The 17612-nt window shown below is 41.2% G+C and overlaps 2 protein-coding genes and 1 long non-coding RNA gene across 4 annotated transcripts; 2 read left to right on the top strand and 1 right to left on the bottom strand.

Moving 5' to 3' along the window:
• Positions 1 to 267: 267 nt before the first annotated feature.
• On the bottom strand, positions 268 to 5998 carry prelid3a (PRELI domain containing 3A). Of its 2 annotated transcripts, XM_035163554.2 has the most exons (7): positions 5859 to 5998; positions 5149 to 5317; positions 4898 to 4987; positions 3609 to 3679; positions 2318 to 2420; positions 2018 to 2092; positions 268 to 1879 (listed from the first exon to the last, which is right to left on the bottom strand). In XM_035163554.2, exons 1-6 carry the CDS (start codon positions 5888 to 5890, stop codon positions 2033 to 2035), a joined length of 525 nt encoding a protein of 174 aa, XP_035019445.1. In that variant the 5' UTR covers positions 5891 to 5998; the 3' UTR covers positions 268 to 1879; positions 2018 to 2032. The 2 variants fall into 2 exon arrangements, with proteins under 2 accessions (XP_035019445.1, XP_035019447.1); XM_035163556.2 differs by lacking the exon at positions 2018 to 2092.
• LOC118113643 lies at positions 2807 to 6294 on the top strand. The gene is made up of 2 exons (XR_004697357.2): positions 2807 to 3142; positions 5908 to 6294. It is a non-coding gene; the product is annotated as an uncharacterized LOC118113643 (long non-coding RNA).
• Positions 6295 to 7188: 894 nt separating this feature from the next.
• Positions 7189 to 14943, top strand: elovl4a (ELOVL fatty acid elongase 4a). Its single transcript, XM_035164801.2, has 7 exons — positions 7189 to 7452; positions 8414 to 8496; positions 9480 to 9667; positions 9972 to 10052; positions 10562 to 10733; positions 11696 to 11823; positions 11955 to 14943. Exons 2-7 carry the CDS (start codon positions 8430 to 8432, stop codon positions 12279 to 12281), a joined length of 963 nt encoding a protein of 320 aa, XP_035020692.1. The 5' UTR covers positions 7189 to 7452; positions 8414 to 8429; the 3' UTR covers positions 12282 to 14943.
• The last annotated feature ends 2669 nt before the right edge of the window (positions 14944 to 17612 follow it).

The raw sequence follows: 17612 nt of genomic DNA, 5'->3' as shown, positions 1-17612 counted from the left end.
TAAACTGTGCTCGGAAGAAGAAACACTGTGCTGAGTCTAATAAAAAAAAACTACAATAGCACTCAGTGTTTACCTACGCCCAGGCCCAACAGCCCCCTCATGAACCCACATTTCAATTCACTAGATGCAGATTTGTATTTAGATCTGCTTCAAAATTGCACAAACTCATAAATATCGGTCCCCTAAATGTTTCTGATTTCTTTCATTAAGATCCATGACTCTGAGAAGTTGACGCAAATGTAAAAAAAATCAACTTCTGACATGAAATGTTCTCAAACAATGGTTTTATTTGTTGCAGCAGGACAAGAGCTTCAAACTATTTTTTTAACATGACAGAAAATACAAACGTTCACTGCTTGTTAGGCAGCGTTATCAAATAAATAGTATTTTTTACAAATGTTATGCAAATATGATTTTACTTTTAAACAAGTAAAACCATATAGCACATACATTAAGTAGTCATGGTGTGCATCTGCATCTGCTGCAGCGTTGCACATACAGTACTGCCCTGCTCCTCAGGGACAAACAGGTAGCAGGTTTATGGAGGTGAGTCAGACTGGGAAAGACATTATACTGCTGCTGCACAGGCAATTACAGAAAGGCTGCGATTTAAGGCCTTGTAAACAGGTAAAAAACACACAGAGTGAGTTAATCCATCATTTGGCTACACTGATCCTGAAAGAACAATCTGTATGTCATCTCCATCTTCTGCATTTACCCAATTACAAATCTGCTGGTTGCCTGTTACCCCTTTTCCACCAAGGTGAACCTGCTGATGCTGCTGGGCTGGTTTGGAATGGTTGTTGTGGTTGGTCGTACTGGTCTTGTAAGGTGTGATAACCCCCTGTCACAAGCGGTTCTTTCTTCTGGACAAGGAAAGGGTCGGTGCCAGAGTGGAATCAGTAGTTCTGCTCGAGAGCCGGTTCTTAAGTTGTCAAAACACTGGTTCAAGATTAAGCACTGACTCTGAGTAACTGCCTTGGTGGAAACGGGGTATGTGTGTGTGTGCCTGTGTGTTGGTGCCTCCACAGCAGGAAAACAAGGCCATGTCAAAGGTACATTCCCATCTTTTAAAAAAAAAAAAAATCTTTTTTCTCATATAAAGAATAACATTTCCTGCAATCACAGCTAGCTGCCTGGCAACCAAACTACCCATAACTTCCCTTCCCTTGTTTTTATACTGTAACTATCATGCAAACATTTTGTCTACAGTTTGTGCCTCTTGAAACACACAATAAGCACCAGTAACAAGTCTCTGGTTTGAACTCCTAGTATAGGAGTCTCTTGTGGTTGAGAAAAAATATATATATCGTGTAAATGAAATGATGAAGCTAGTTGCATATTATTTAGTATTGTACCTTCTGCGTCTCCCTATTGCACCCTAATCTTTCTAATCGAAGCCAGGACATTAGAGCGAAGTAAACATGCTTTAGTAGTAAAATATTCTAACCAGCCAAGTTGCTGGTGAAGTTGATGTATTTCCTCGTGGAAGATAAAACGTTCACAGCAACACACAAGACTTTTAAACCCTGTGGTCACTCACCAGGAGAGTGTTAAACACAGAGAGAAACTGTCATGGGTTCCTCACTCGCTTTAATTAGACCGACTGTTAATGGGTTAGTGAGTCCAACCACAACCGTTGAATCTATGACACTTCCTCATAACTGTAGAGCTTTGGCAGCGGTTGTCTGTCGGAGCTTCCAGTGCATGTTCTCTAGAGGTGAGAGGAGGCGTGTGTGTGTGTGTGTGTGTTTGTGTGCGGGAGGGGGAGCTCCAGACAGTCTGAGCACCAACTGCAGAGGATCCCAAGATGCTGAGGATCCCCGGTGGTTCAGGAGCTGCAGCCAGGGAGAGTGGTCATCACAGTGGAGCTGCAGCCCTGTGTATGCAAACAAATGTTTTGTGACGTATACACTAACGTTACACTTCTCTTTGTAGTTTAGAGAAGAGAAAAAACAAGAAACATGCTTAAAACAGTAATAGAAAAAAAGGTTGCAAAGGAAAGTAAAGAAGTTACCAGAGTAAGTAAATGTCAGAGAGGCATGTTCTCTGTTTCAGAGTTCTGAATAATCCACTCAATAGCATCCCAACCCTACAGATCCACAGAGAGGGACAGGAGATTAAAGAGGAGACACTCAGTGACAGGAAAGCACCAGTGGTGACAGTAACTGTTGACCCTGGAACAGCAGAGAGAGACAGCGGAGTCCCAGCATGCGAGGAAATCCTTTACTTTATCTTTACTACTGGAACCAGAATTCAGATGACATGCAGAAGGGGAAATAAGTTTATAAATAGAAGAATGTTTATTTTCTGTTACCTTCCTGGCGTTGGCCGACATTCTCCTGGCCATCATCCCCTCCAGGTAACTGCTTAGACTGACTCCCTTGACTGTGATGATGGCCTCCTGGGTCAGGACGGTACTGAGGAGCGAGGGGGAGAGAGAGAGAGAGAGAGAGAGAGAGAGAGAGAGAGAGAGAGAGAGAATGAATACTGCAAGATATGACTAAACAACATAACATTGGCCCAGTTCAGAGATCTGATCACAAGTCACAGGTTGAGTTTGTCTGTTCATGCCTGGCATTAAAACGTGTCCTCAATGTGTCTCCTGTGACCGCTTGTGATTGGATCTCACTTCCTCACTCTATATGCAAATACGCACGTATGACTTTTCTGTTTGCAAAGACCAAATGATGTTGCTTTGAACCAGTCTGAATTTACATGTGTCCTATGTCACTGCATTTGTGTGTATCAGTGGGTGTTGGCATGAGGGAGAGAGAGAGAGAGGTAGAGAAAGAGAGGAGTCAGGAGGGGCTGAATGTATATTGTGCAGATGTGCTATGAAGAAAGATTTGATCAATTTAACAAAAGCCTCATCCATTATGTGGTGATTAGTGTTGATATTGGAAAGATTACTGTAGGAGCCACTTACTTTAATTGATGGCTAGTCATAATTACTTTTTGGACACTTGGTGGCGCTCATTAGAGGCACTGGGTGATATAAACAGGGCATAGGTAACAGGAAGGGGAGGACACAAAGACTGGGGGAGCTCACAGTTCTCACCAGACTATCAGACTAGGAGGTCACAGACTAGCAGCATGGATCACACGAGAGAAGAACTAACTACAGGCGAACATACACCTGGTATGTTCCTCTTTTCATTCATCTCACTAAATAAACATCAAACGAACCATAAGCATCCAGTGTGGAAATCAATTACTTTATCTGTGTGAGATCATTGATGGCGGAATGAAAAATTGCCATTAAAGGGACAACAAACAAATTAGGAGACTTCAGCTGAGTAGGCGGTCCTTCACATGTGGCCCAGGACAGATTCACACAGCGAAAAGAATGTGGTCACAGATCAGCACCCAATGAGGTATTTCTGACTAAATATCAGGAAACTTTGAGGAAGCATTTTAAGTTCAGACCTGAACTTGGCACTGACCACTTGTGATCATATCATTCAAGACAAATGTTAATTCCAGGTGTGAACAGGGCCATTGTGTACCTGCAATCACACAATGTACAGCACTTCCTGTATACGTGTGCACTCACACTCGCTGTGACCTTAACAATCTTTCATAAATGAAATGTAAATTGTACTTACACCTCAGGGTTGTCTGGGTGGGGCCTGTAAAGAAGCCTCTCGTCCACTGATATGAGGTTGGTCAGAGTAATCTGGAAAATAAAACAGATTTGCATGTACTTCATTTATTGATTATTGTTAAAGAATCTTAATCCAGAATCAAGGGGCATTCTGAGGTGAGGGTTGGAGGGGGGATTCACTTGTCTGTGCACAGGGGAGGAGTTATGAAGGGGAGGTTTTTTTATGGTCTCGCTGTATCCAGGCAAATCCCTTTGTTTGAGAACATGCGGCCATGTTGTTTCAGTTTATCGTGCCAATTGTTTGAGAACTTATTTTCTATCCTTTGTATTATGTCCATCTAACACACACCCTAACTCCCTTTGTCTTTGATTACTAGTTCCTAATAGCCCCTAATGTTTGGTGATTGTATATCTAAGAGACAATTGGGTTTCTGATGAAGACTTCAGATGCTTTGTTGACTTAGTGGATGCACAACTTATGTAAGCAACTTTCTTTACATTTTACTTATTTTATTATTTTGTTTAGTAATGGTATGCATGGTGATGAATGAATATATGTTGTCTCTTATCCAGAAAAAGAATCCATGCCTCCATCCATCCACCTACTGGGATCTCAGTGAATAGTTAAATGGCTCTTGGATCCATGTGTTTGAATGTGCACACCAGCTTTGAGATCTGTAACCCAGTTATTTTTAAACTACCTGAACCAGTAACAGTCATTCAGTCCCTTCAGCAGGTCGCATTATGCATTAATGATTTTTAAAAACCGAAAGATGTTAAAAGTGCAATCTGCTAAATTCTTATTTGATCTGAAATGTTTTATGATCACAAAATGTTCACATTGTGAGACATAATTTTACATTATGCTGGATACAATTTTACAGTTTGCATCAAGGTCTTTTAAATCTCCATGCAATAGTGTGCATGAGGTTATGTTTTCACTGCTGAGTGTTAGTCACTTGGTTTCTGAGCAGGATTACATAAACTACTAGACGGATTATCGCGAAACTCAAACTTTTTTCACTTTCTTGAATATTGCAAGATGGGGTGTTTTTCAAAGTTTTTCCCGGGGAATAATTCATGGATCTTGATATGACAAAATCAGGCTCATTTAGGGAACTGATATCTATGAGTGTGTGATATTAGGTGCAGCTTGATTGATTTGACTGTTGGGCCGTGATGGAGGGACGTGCTCTACTGTGTGCCATTCTAGTTCAAATGTGTAACCAGTCAATGCTGTGAAACTTGCTGATCGGACATTGGTGGCTGAAGGGCTCAATACAAACTAACATTTGTTGAGCACAGCTCCATCTTTTTCTCGTCTGGGTCGACTATGGAGTGCTCCTTCACGTAGGTTTGTGTGTGGTTGGTTCCCAGTATCTGCAAACACAACAATACACAGTAGATTTAGTTAATGACATGTTGGAACCTCGTCTCAGACCCTTGCAGGCCCTTGAGCATCATTTAGAAACGTACATCTTCATCCTCCTTTTCTGCATGTGTGTACATTCTGACTGTGGGTCTATGTGTTGTCCACTGACCGCTCGTACGATGCTCGGCAGGCCCCACTCTGTGCTGAGGAGTCTGTGGCTGTGCAGGCGTCCCTGGGCGTCCAGGCTGCGGTCCAGCACGTCCACGCCGACCACGTTAGGGTTCATGGGGTTGGGGTACTTTCTCATTGCAGCCTTGATCACCGTCTCCCACGGGTAACTGCAGACAAACGCGTACAAAAAACACACAAATGGGAAGAAATATAACTGACAACAAGCTTATAGTGCACACGAACAGATTTTATCATGTCCTCATTAGGTTACATGCACATGGGTTAATGTAGTCAGTGTCTAATCAACCAAAACAGGACAAACTGTGAGTGATGATCTGTTGGTTTGGTTTTATTTGTGTTTTCTGATATGAAACATCTGACAGTTCACTGACTCCTGGTGTTTAATACTCATAGTGACTCCCCATCAATCTATAGAGTCGTATTACAGATTATTGGGAATTTACTGACTACAACCATGCAGTTGTTCTGCCTGAAGTTCCTTCATGGTGCTCTGAGTAATCACACTGAATTTCCCCATAGTGGTTCTAAGGATTATCTAATCTCATCTCATTTTATCTTCAGAGTTTAATGCTGCAGTTTAAACTGAGATAACCCGTGTGAAGGTCCCATCGACCTTGCCCTGCAACTACATCTCACTTCATTCTGCTTTAACAATAATCTAAGACGATGAAGACCAGTGTGACCCACCTGAAAACATGCTCCGTGCTCCAAATCTTCATTTTGTTCGTCTTTTCAGAATTCTCGGTGAAACCCCTCTTCCTGGTACCTCACCGGACCATCTTCATGTGAGGAACTAACTCCACTGACCAGAGAACAGGGCCTGTGATGGGAGCTCACGACCATCAATGAAGACAGTCCCAGGAGCGCATCTCTGCTTTTCTACGCATTTCTGTCGTGCGTAAAAAAGCTGCGTACAGACGCGCTGGTCCACCCCGAGGCGCAATGTGAATCCCTGGATAATAGCAAGAAAATATGTAATCTACAGATGAGAGCAAACGGCTCGTACATGTAAAGAGGACAAGAGAAAAACCTGTGCAACAGCAGCGTTACCGAGTGTCCAGTTAGACTCAGTGAGATACAGGATCATGGCCAGGAATATCAAAATAAAACCATTTTCATCATATTTCATGTCTGCAGCTTCTCACTCATAATAGGTTTACACCCTCAAATTCACTGACATTTCTTCTGCGTGTCATTTAATCGTTTTTCATAATCATCATCCACTTTTATAACAAAGATTTACCGGGGTTTAATGCAGAGTTCGTATTTTTGTCAAATGGGACACTAGTTTATCCGTCTTATTTTGAAGGCTGGTTCACTTCTGTTCCTGTCTCACTCTGGTTGTGTCTCGCTGATGAGTTTCTGCTGCATCCGCCTCCATGTGTGCGCATGCGCAGAGCATCTCCATCATTCCAGTCCGGCGGCAGCAGCGTAGGAGCGGAGCTGCGTCAAGTTACACAGGAGCAGTCCGACTCAGACAGGATGTACAGTGAGACGGCTTCAAATAGAGCCGTGAAGTGTGCGCATATATTACAACATAAAGTGAAATGAAATAAAATATATGTTAAGTCAAAGGAAAATAAATTAAATTGCATCGAACACAATGTGTCAATTATTGATGAAAATAAGCCTCTCACACAATTAGCTAGGCCAACGGGAGCATTTTGTGACATATAATAATAATAATAATAATAATAATAATAATATAAAATGCTCCCATTGGCTAAGAAATAACCAATGTTGATTAATTATGCGCAGTGCATTTTAATGCAGCCTCATTTTCTGTAGACTAATTGTCTTCATTACTATTATTATTTGTTGTTGCTTAATTGCCTATTTTAATATCACATTTTGGAAAATTATAGTCAAAGTTTGTATGGCTATGATATAAAACATTGTCAATCATATATTTTTTATGCAAAGAGAGAGAGAGCATCTCACAAAAGGAAAAAAAAAACCGTTAACCTTTTATTTATTATGAAAGTCTGACCGGAAATGTGTGCCTGATTGTGTCTGCCTTGACGCTGGCGCTGGTGTGGACCAGAGGAGAAATTCATTGAAGCAGACGCAGTGGAGGCTGGTGTTGTCCCGAAGAGACAAATTGTGACCGTCGCTGTGAACTCAGCGGCTCCTTTCATTCTCCTCTGTCTGTGGACGCGGAACAGTTGAATCCGTCTGATAGAAACTGGGATCGGTGGATCAGAGCGGGCAGAATTACGCACAGTGCGCGGGCCTGCGCTGAATGTCATAACACAGGGATATTCTGCAAAGCACCGACACGGTAAGGTGATGAGCATCTTCATTGGCACGCAGACCATTGTGGATGTTATTACGGTCTGTGGTGTGTTTGCTGTGCTCAGCCTCCATTTCCACACTTATCATTCGAATGGATCGGTGTTTACGCAGATGTGAGATGGGAACAGCTGAGGTGGTTTTTTAAAAACCCTACCGGTGATGAAGTGAATGCAGGCGATCTGAAGGCCCGGTGCATGCCGCAGGAGGCACGTTGAAATGATTGAAATCCTATACTGTGAATAGAATCATCCATATCTGTAAGAAACGCGATGTTCGGTGCGTATTAAGTCCTTTATGAATGGTTAATGCTCACAGCAGGTAGTACAGGGAGAGCGCGTGCGGGACTGTGGCAGATGCTGCAGCAGAAGCTCGATCAGCTTCAGGCCGGAGAGAGGGGGAGGGATGGACGGGGGAGGGATGGAGGGGGTGTCATCCCTTTTTTAGGATCGTTAAATCACATTGTGAGTCTTCGGTGTTCATCGGCATGTGCGCGTCAGTCCGCTTCTGTCTAAAGCAGATGACCCATTTCAGTGTAAGGAAGCGCTGCCACGAGGCCAACCCTCTCGATGTGAAGGACCACCAGGTTGGAGGGTGGTCGCGCTGAAGCCAAAAATCCGCTGACACATGCGCTCTGCTGCCTGCTGCTCCCTGCCTTTGTGCGCAATGAAACCCACAGCGCATCTCTCAGGGCCTCATGGGGCCACAGGCTCCTGTAGGGCTCACAGCTGGCCTCTGGTCTGTTTATTTTACAGATCCATGGAGATGTATGAAGCTGTATTAACGTTATGTTCCAGTCAAAGAGAAAAGCAGAGTTCACACGAGGTCACATTATGAGTAACTGGTCTCTCTGAGGATGTCCCCCCCTCATGATTCGGTTTTATCCATCAAATGTTGGTGGAAAGCTGAGAATTTAAAGGCCTTGTTCACATCTGTCCTCTTCATTCCAGGTCCTCGGCCACAACCATGGAGATTGTGACCCATTTTATCAATGACACCATAGAGTTCTACAAATGGACCCTAACCATAGCAGGTAATAGTCTTGGGTTTTCTTTATGATCGATTGTCGGAGTGAAAGATCATTTTAATGTTTTAGGAGTGAACAAACACACATTTTCATGTGTTCTCTCATATACAGCATATTTATATCTACAGATTAGTTATGAGTCACTGTGAGTCACACAGTGGTGGTGCTTTAGTGGGAATTTGTGATGGGATGAGTCAAAGTTGCACCATTGAGTTGAAAAAAAGTGTATGTATGTTCCTACTACTACTACTACTACTACTGCTAATAATAATAATACTAGTAATAATAAACATCCTTTCTATAGGACTTAGGGTGCTTCACAAAATAATATATGTTGAAAGATAGCAAATAATAGAAAAGCCAGATCGTACTCAATAATGCAATAAAAGGAATTACTATACTATACTTTTTTCACGATACTATACTACACTATACTAAACTTTTCTTTACTATAATGTATATGCTATACTATAATATACATACTATGCTGTAGTGTACATACTATACATGCTATACTATGCATGCTATACTATACTTTTCTTTACTATGCTATAAATGCTATACTATATTATACATTTCTTTACTATAACGTTCCTTACTATACTATACAGGCAATTGTATACTTGTCTTTACTATACTATACATACTATACTGTACATAATATAGTATGGTATACTTCCCTATACTATACTATACTATACTTGTCTATACTATAATATACTATACTATACTATACTATACTGTACTCTGTTCAAATCTGTGCTATGCTATATGATGAACAATTCTATACAGAGAACCATGATTGAGACTCAGACTCCACCAGTACCCATACATCATTAAGAGAGAGTGTTTACATCACGACGACCTCCAGACAAGTCACCTTGGGACACACTAATCCATCATCTACACCGAACTCATTCTGAGTCAGTGCTGTGCAGAGGGAACATTAAGAATAGTTATGTAACGCTGTGAGAACTTCTGTTCCACAGACAAGCGAGTGGAGAAATGGCCTCTGATGAACAACCCCCTGCCCACACTGGCCATCAGCACCTCCTACTTGCTCTTTCTCTGGCTGGGGCCCAAATACATGAAGAACAGAGAACCCTTCCAGCTCCGCAAGACCCTCATTGTCTACAACTTCAGCATGGTCTTCCTCAACTTCTTCATCTTTAAAGAGGTTGGTTGTAGTTACAGAATAAGCTCAGTGGCCTTTTTTTACCTGCATGTGCCAAAGAAACTGTAATGAATGTATGTGTGTAAGGAATCTGTGGAAGACGTCTTATTCCAACTAGAATTATCCATCTAGATGAATATGTTGCAGTCGCAGTTCTGCCCCCCTGGGATTAGACTAACCTTATTACAGTGTGTTCCGCCTCCTGCCTGTACTCCATCTCTCTTCTGTCTCCTCCCACTGTGCCTCTCTGCTTTTATTCATTTACTGTATATCACTGATTCCATCGAGACCTTCTCTTGTTCTTTAGCTGTTTATGGCGGCGCGGTCTGCAAGCTACAGTTACATCTGTCAACCGGTGGATTATTCAGAGGACCCCAATGAAGTCAGGGTGAGTGTTTGGAGCTGCAGACAAACACACACACACACACAAAGGCACATGCACACAGACTTTTATTAAATCAAAAAATGTATGCAACTTCATTTGTAACAGTTCACAACTTCACTGCCATTTGTCACAGACAGATGGAGATCTCACTTCACTCTAAGTGCTCTAACCAAATACGTAAGAAAAGTCTTGTCAGGGCGTCAGGGAACCTTCACGGTCAGTGCTTTTTGGAAACATGATCAGCTTCCACTAACTTGGATCCTGTCATCAGAAAAAGTGCAGCTGGAGGAGGGATCGTGTTGAGTTTCACCTTCCTTCCTGCTGCTCCATGACGCAGTTACACACCTGACAGAGAAAGCACAGTCCTCTTGTCTCAAGTGACCCTGAGGTCGAGGTGTGGCAGAATAGATTAGACTCCTCTGCTCTAGCTGTCTATATTTCACTTTTTCTTTCTTTTTTCCTTCCCCCTCCTGTTCCTGCCTTCAACACATTTCTGCCTTTGTGTCGGACAGGTGGCAGGAGCTCTGTGGTGGTATTTCATATCCAAAGGCATCGAGTACCTGGACACAGTGTTTTTCATCCTGAGAAAAAAATTCAACCAGGTTACCTTCCTGCACGTCTACCACCACTGCACCATGTTCACTCTCTGGTGGATCGGCATCAAATGGGTGGCAGGAGGACAGTGTGAGTAGCTCAGGCTACAGTAAATGGCAGGATTTGTCTTTGTGCCTAATTCCTTTTTATGAAATAATTTACCTCAGCCAAGGAGGTTATGTTTTTGTCTGTGTTTTTGTCTGTTTGTTAGTTAGGAATATGCAAAAAGTGCTGGATTAATTAGCTTCGAATTTTCTGGTGTCAGGTTCAGGGAAAAACTCTTGGAATTTTGGTGCAGTTTGAGATCAGTAGTCAGATCTACGATTTTTTTAAAACTTTCTTTTTACATTTCAAGATATTTTTCAACATTTTCCTTCTAATTCATGGATCTTGATGACAAAAATGTTTAGGGGACTGATATTGCGTGTGCAACTTGGTGCATATCCAAATAGAAATCTGGATCAAGTGAATTTAATTATGCTTTCATAAGGGGACTGTTGGGCCTTGGCAGAGGTATGTGCTTAACTGAGTTCCTTTCTAGTTAAATTAGAAATCAAAATTGTTGTGCTCTTTGCCCTGTTCCTTAGACCCACATATGTAGTTCACACAATTTTCATCAGAATGTTTGGTATGTTACCATATTTTAGCATGTTGGCATGCATTTATTTATTACAGGTATTAGGTCATAAATACAAATATTTGGCAAATTAAAATGTTGACCTGACTGTGATTGGAGATGGTAACTCTATTAATTTTCATCCAGTGATGGAAATGCTTGTCTGTTCCAAATTTCAATCCAACAGCTGCTAAGACATCTCACTCAAAACCACAAATGTCCACCTGATCTGTATAAATGTCACCAAAATCATTAGAATGTATCCTCTTGAACTACTGACTCACTTGAGCAACACCTACTAGTAAAAAAGACACATCTTTTAACTTAATAAGAGCTTGAAAGCAAACCTATTAGAGACGTATGAGTTTGTGTGATGAAGCCTTACAATTGGCAAGACACAATTTAAAACGTTGTTTTTATGTTCTTCTCTTCGCAGCGTTCTTCGGTGCGCACATGAACGCAGTGATCCATGTCTTGATGTATCTGTACTATGGCCTGGCCTCCTGCGGACCTAAGATCCAGAAGTACCTGTGGTGGAAGAAGTATTTGACCATCATCCAGATGGTTAGACATTAATTTCCTCTTTGGAAACCTTTTTGTTTAACACATTTTGGAAGTTCAATCTAACTGTAATTATAAAGTGAAATCAAATAGCTTTTAAAAAATACGATTTAATTTCTCTCTTTGTGGCTCAGGTCCAGTTCCACGTCACCATCGGCCACACGGCCTTGTCCCTCTATGTCAACTGCGACTTCCCCCACTGGATGCACTACTCCCTCATCTGCTACGCCATCACCTTCATCATCCTCTTCGGCAACTTCTACTACCAGACCTATCGCCGCCAGCTGCCCAGGCGCGACGCTTCCTCCTCCTCCTCCAAGGCAGGCAAGGCCCTCTCTAACGGGGCCCTCAACGGCCTCAGCAAGGCCGCCAACGGAGCGGTGGTGATGGGAAGCAAAGAGGAAAAGCCCCAGGAGAACTCCGGGAGGAGGAAGAGGAAAGGAAGAGCTAAAAGGGATTAGAGGAAGAGGTGCGAGAAGGGTTGAGGTGAGGTAGGGCCTTGCTTTGGGTTCTCGGTTGCTAGTGCTAAAACCATGAAAGACTTCATGTGAGGAAAATGTAGATGAATGGATGTGTTAAAGTGTGACGTGTTTATTTTAAGCCATGATGCGAGTGTTGTAGATACAATCTGGAGACAGGCCTGTGTTGAGAGAGGATCATTGTGTTCGTGAGAGGTGTCAAAGGTCGTGCTTATAGCTGACCGTTATCACAAATAACCCAAAATACAGTAGTGTTTGTGTGGTGCGGGACAGAAGTTAATATTCCTTCTCTTTACTGCGGCGGCAGCTTCTGGAGATCAGGCTCGAAAAAGAACGACTTTCAGCTGTAACCTGACAAGGAAACATCAAACGCAGCGTTAAAAAATGTACCATCGCTACGAGTGATCCCTGCTGTACTGAGACAGGAATACACATCATAACACATGCACAACCTTGTCATCCTTATATTTGAGCTTATTATTTCCTTTGTTCTTCCCCTTTGCTGATATAAAATCTGATGATGATGTACAGTAACATGTCATGTCCTCATCTTCTCCAAGATATTATTGGTGTTACATGAGAGAGACCTGCGTTTACAGAACATGACACCTCCGCTGTTATCCGCGTATTTGTGAAGACAGAGACGTCATTTTTGTTACTTATTTCATATCATGGACTCTCACTTCAGCTACATTTTAAAGAAGGAAAATAAATAAATATCCAGAGGTAAGATGTACATGGAAAAAGAAAAAACATAGATTTCTAACCCTCCCTTTGAGACCGGGGCTGAGATTGTTTCATCACCATTCAGAGATGAAATAATCATCAACTGCAGCTCACCGAAGGTTAAAATTTATATTTTCTATTTCTGTATACAACCATTACATGTTTTTATATATCCCTACTTGTATGTAATGTAATGAAATATAATGAATATTATCCGGAGAAATAATGAATCTTGGTGATTATCTCAGTGTTTTGAAAGAGAAGCCGGTGGAGTTTTTGTCTTTGCAGATATTTACTTGTCTTTTTATATCCTCTCTGACGTCGTCGTTTGTCCTACACGCTGGTGAAAGTGAAAGAAGCTGTGGCGGTCTGGGGAACGAGCTCACAGCCTCGTTCCACCCTGAGTTGACTATAGGCTGATTTTCCTCCAATATTCAATCAAATATTTACGTCTGTCTACGTCTTCAGGCTCGATCCCTATCCTGAGCTGGCTTGAATGTAAATTATTCAGGGGAAAACAAATTTGGATTTAAAAAGATGAAAGTTGTGGTTTATTTACAAAAAGACTGTGTATGTTCTGCCACTATGAAGAATAACTTTGCTCTGTCTGTAGTGTATAGAGATAAATCAGTGGTCGGCTCTATATCTGCAAATCCAGCTCTATGTCATCATCCATCAACCAATGCATTGTGATGTTATTTATCGGTTTGTTCTATTTATTTTCATGTAAATACCAAACTCCATCTAGCTGAGAGTGCTCGTCTGTGTATTTGTGTTCTTTTTGTGTTGTACATATGACATTGTGATATTTTGTACTCTGTGCATTTGGGAATCTGCCCAGCTTCTTAGCTTGGACATTTCTATGCCCACATTGCTTCTGTGTGTGTGTGTTTTTTTTTAAGTATCATAACTTTGAACTCTCTTCAAATTAAATTAAACTGAATGCCTGTACAAATGTTGGCTTCCCCTTCACTTCATTTAAATGACTACTTCATTATGTAGTAAATGTCATGGGTCCTTAATAAGGATATAAATGTATGTTCTCTATGGATATGTTTTTACATTTATTAATTACATTATTGGAATCCACAGCAAAAAGGTTCCTGGTTTGAATCCCAGTTCAGCGAGGGTCTTGCTGTGTAGAGTTGGCATGTTCTTCCCATGTTTGCGTGAGATTTCTCTGGGTATTCTGATTTACTTGTACATACCAAAAACATGCAGATTGGGGTTGAGTTCATTGGAGACTCTAAATTGTGTGAATGTGAGAGTGAATGGTGTATGTTACCTGTTCAGGGTAAACCCCGCCTCTCGCTCATTGTCATCTGGGATTGGCTCCAGCTCCCTGTGACCCTCAAAGGATAAGCTGTATAGAGGATGGGTGGATGGACGGTAACAGAATTGTAGAGTATGTTTCTGACACTAGAGGGCAACAAGGTCTCATTTATGTAATGAGCATTACAGTTATACAATTATATTCACTATGTTCCAAAGCTTTGGGAAACATCCAGGTTTTATAACATAAAATGATAATTATATAATCCATAGTTTTGTCTTATGTATGTCTGTGAATTATAAAAGTCAATTCCTGGTTTAAAATTATTTAAAGTACTCAAATTCTGTGCTTAAGAAAAACTAAAGTATAATAACTATTACAATTAACAATGAATTAACGATGACAACTACAATTTAGTATTAATCACGAGTTTATTGTAATTTACTACATTTTTACATTGTGGTTATGCCACTTAACATTTTTTTAAGTAACAGATCTGGTTGTGAATTATTTCTGCAGTGGGGGGGAGTCATGTCTGCCATGTTTTGTGTAACTGTTGTCTGATAAAAATGAAGAAAAAACTGCCAAACGCAAATCTGTGGCAACTTGTGTGGTAGACACAAAATAAAAGAACTCAAATTTGAATTTACTGCCCGACTCATCCTTCTCCATTTTGACAGGCTCAGACAAAGGTTTCCACGGTTACTGTACACAGCAGCTGTCTGACCTCCACACCCCCGTCACGCTCCCAAACCCCTCCCACCCCCTCCACTCAACCCCCCTCCAGCATCTTGAATCAGCTGAGGCCTATGTGGGAAGCAGCTGAAGCTCAATAAACTATTAAACAGGGTTTTACTGCGTGTGTGTGGGAGGGGGTGGATTTGTGAGAGGAGGTTTCATTTACGTGTGGGGGTCTTCTTGTGTAATAGATGGAGAGATTGAGAAACACATTTGTCTGTGTGTGTGTGTGTGTGTGTGTGTGTGTGTGTGTGTGTGTGTGTGTGTGCCCATGTTGGAGGAGACTGCCCCCCACTCATTACTGGACCCCTCAAAGATTAACATTCTAATCAGCCTGGAAACCAGTGCACATACAGAAACACATATTTACCATGGAATACAAACCTAAGACACAGCAGCATGTTTATATCCGTACACATGAACAAAAACTCATGTACATGTACAACACCCATAATTTATGGGCTTGGCCACACAAACAAACAAACAAACTGGGCCCTATTTCAAAACAAATACATGTGTGAAGCCCTTGTGTCTGTTTACAGCTCTATTACTTTGGATACTGTAGTAACATCTCAGCCAATACAAATACTTTCTGTTCTGACTTCTCCTTACGCAATAAAATCTTAACCCCAAATTTGAAGTTTTTTGTACCTTGTGAGGACCAGTTTTTGAATTTAATGGGAAGTGAGTCCCATAGTGTAAGTGTGCAAACAGATTTTGGGTAACACACACACCCACACACACACACACACACACACACACACACACACACACACACACACACACACACTCCTCAGGCAGTGTAATGTGGAAGTTATTGTGACAATTCTTCTAATAACTGTTGTTTACATTCTACCCAGCACCTTCAGGCACTTCCTCTCTTCCTCTGTTCAACTGCACATCAAGTCCGTTTATTACAGTCTAACCAATCACAGTGCTCGCTCCTCTCTCCTCTGGCTTTCATTGAGCTTAAAGGATCCAGATCTGGCCCAGTCATAAGTGTAGTTCTTTTCCTTCTTGAATTGATTTGTTTTCTATATATGTGACTAAAGATGACTGTGTGACGACAAACTGAAAATGTTCCAAGATGCTTCAACTTCATCCACATGTCAAAGACAAGAGAGAAATTTGAAAACACAAGTTGATTTTGTACTTGATGAATAACCTGACTTGGATCAGAATGGCACTGGAGGAAACCATTTCATTTTATTGTATTGGTTGACCACTCAGGGAAGAGCTGAGAGTGGAGCTGCTTCTCCCTGTCTGCATGTTCATAGTATTTTGCCTGTTCCTCTTTGTGAAGCGACCTCAACTGTGGACACACAACAACACAAACAAAAGCATTAAGTAAATGCTGGAAATGCTCTTTTCAAATTTAGATTTGTTCACTGGTCACGTGACAAAACTAACCGTTAAGATGTCAAGAATTATATTTAGAGGAACAATTTTACATTTTAGAGGTGTTGTCTTTGACAGTGCTCGATAGCAGAAAGGTTTTAAATCTTTTATCAAACTGTGGTGAAGTTTGTGTGACACCAAGCGTTTCAAACATACAGAGCAAAGACACCTAACCTCTGTCCAATGACTTTGTTGACAGCGGGTTTTGGAGCTCTGCCACAACTTTTGGCCTCTGTTCCATGCGGAATATCATGAAAGCGTTTGGGGGAACTTTCTCTTTCTATGGGAAAACAGTAAAACAGAGGGAGGGCATGAATTGTTACTGTGTAAAACTCTGAGGAAAGAAACAAACCCAAAAAGTTGACGAGGATCAAGGTACATAAATAGATAATAAATATAAAACACATGAGGTGATTGTGATTTGAGTCTGGCTTTGTTGTGGTCTGCCACAGATGATGAAGCAGTCAGGCGGACTTACTGTGGAGGGCTGCCTATAGAACACTGCTAGTAGCGTGAAGCAATGTACTTTTGATTTATACATGAAATAATGCAATGATTCACTTGCATTAGCATATATGTTATTAGGATATTATAGGTTTGTCACTTAAGTAATTGCAAGCAATAGCTTTGGTTTAATTAAGATCTTAACAATGTTATTACAATGACATCAGTGAAATGCATTTCACCAATGAGGCTCTACAGCTTCTCTAAGCCCTGCATTAGAGAATAAAAATAAATAAATGAATAAATAAATAAATAAAAGTATATATACCAGTCAATACTTTTGTTTTTGGTCAAATTAAACACAGTCATATTGCAGTTTAGTGTTGAGTCTTTAAAAAGCTGCCAGTTCTCCCCAGAACAGTCATGTTAATTCTAGTAATTATACAATTATGTGTCATTCTCAATGTAATGCATAAACAGCTCTGAACATATACAATGTAATATAATAATATGAAAACCCACACAGAAATTATAACACATAGCATGACACTGCAACAAAGACGCTGTCTGGAATCTCTGTCTGCACAGAACGTCACTGAGGTTATCTGAGGTAAGAGTGTCTGTGAATAATGGAGAGAGAGAGAGAGAGAGAGAGAGAGAGAGAGAGAGAGAGAGGCTTGGGTGAGGGAAATGAACGAGGGGGTTATTTTTAGACAAATGTTCACCAGGGTCTC

The sequence above is a fragment of the Hippoglossus stenolepis genome, chromosome 8, assembly GCF_022539355.2.
Source record: "Hippoglossus stenolepis isolate QCI-W04-F060 chromosome 8, HSTE1.2, whole genome shotgun sequence".
In the NCBI taxonomy this organism is placed as follows: Eukaryota; Metazoa; Chordata; class Actinopteri; order Pleuronectiformes; family Pleuronectidae; genus Hippoglossus; species Hippoglossus stenolepis.
Note: the sequence above shows the minus strand (reverse complement) of the source record. Positions and strands in the feature narration are given on the sequence as shown.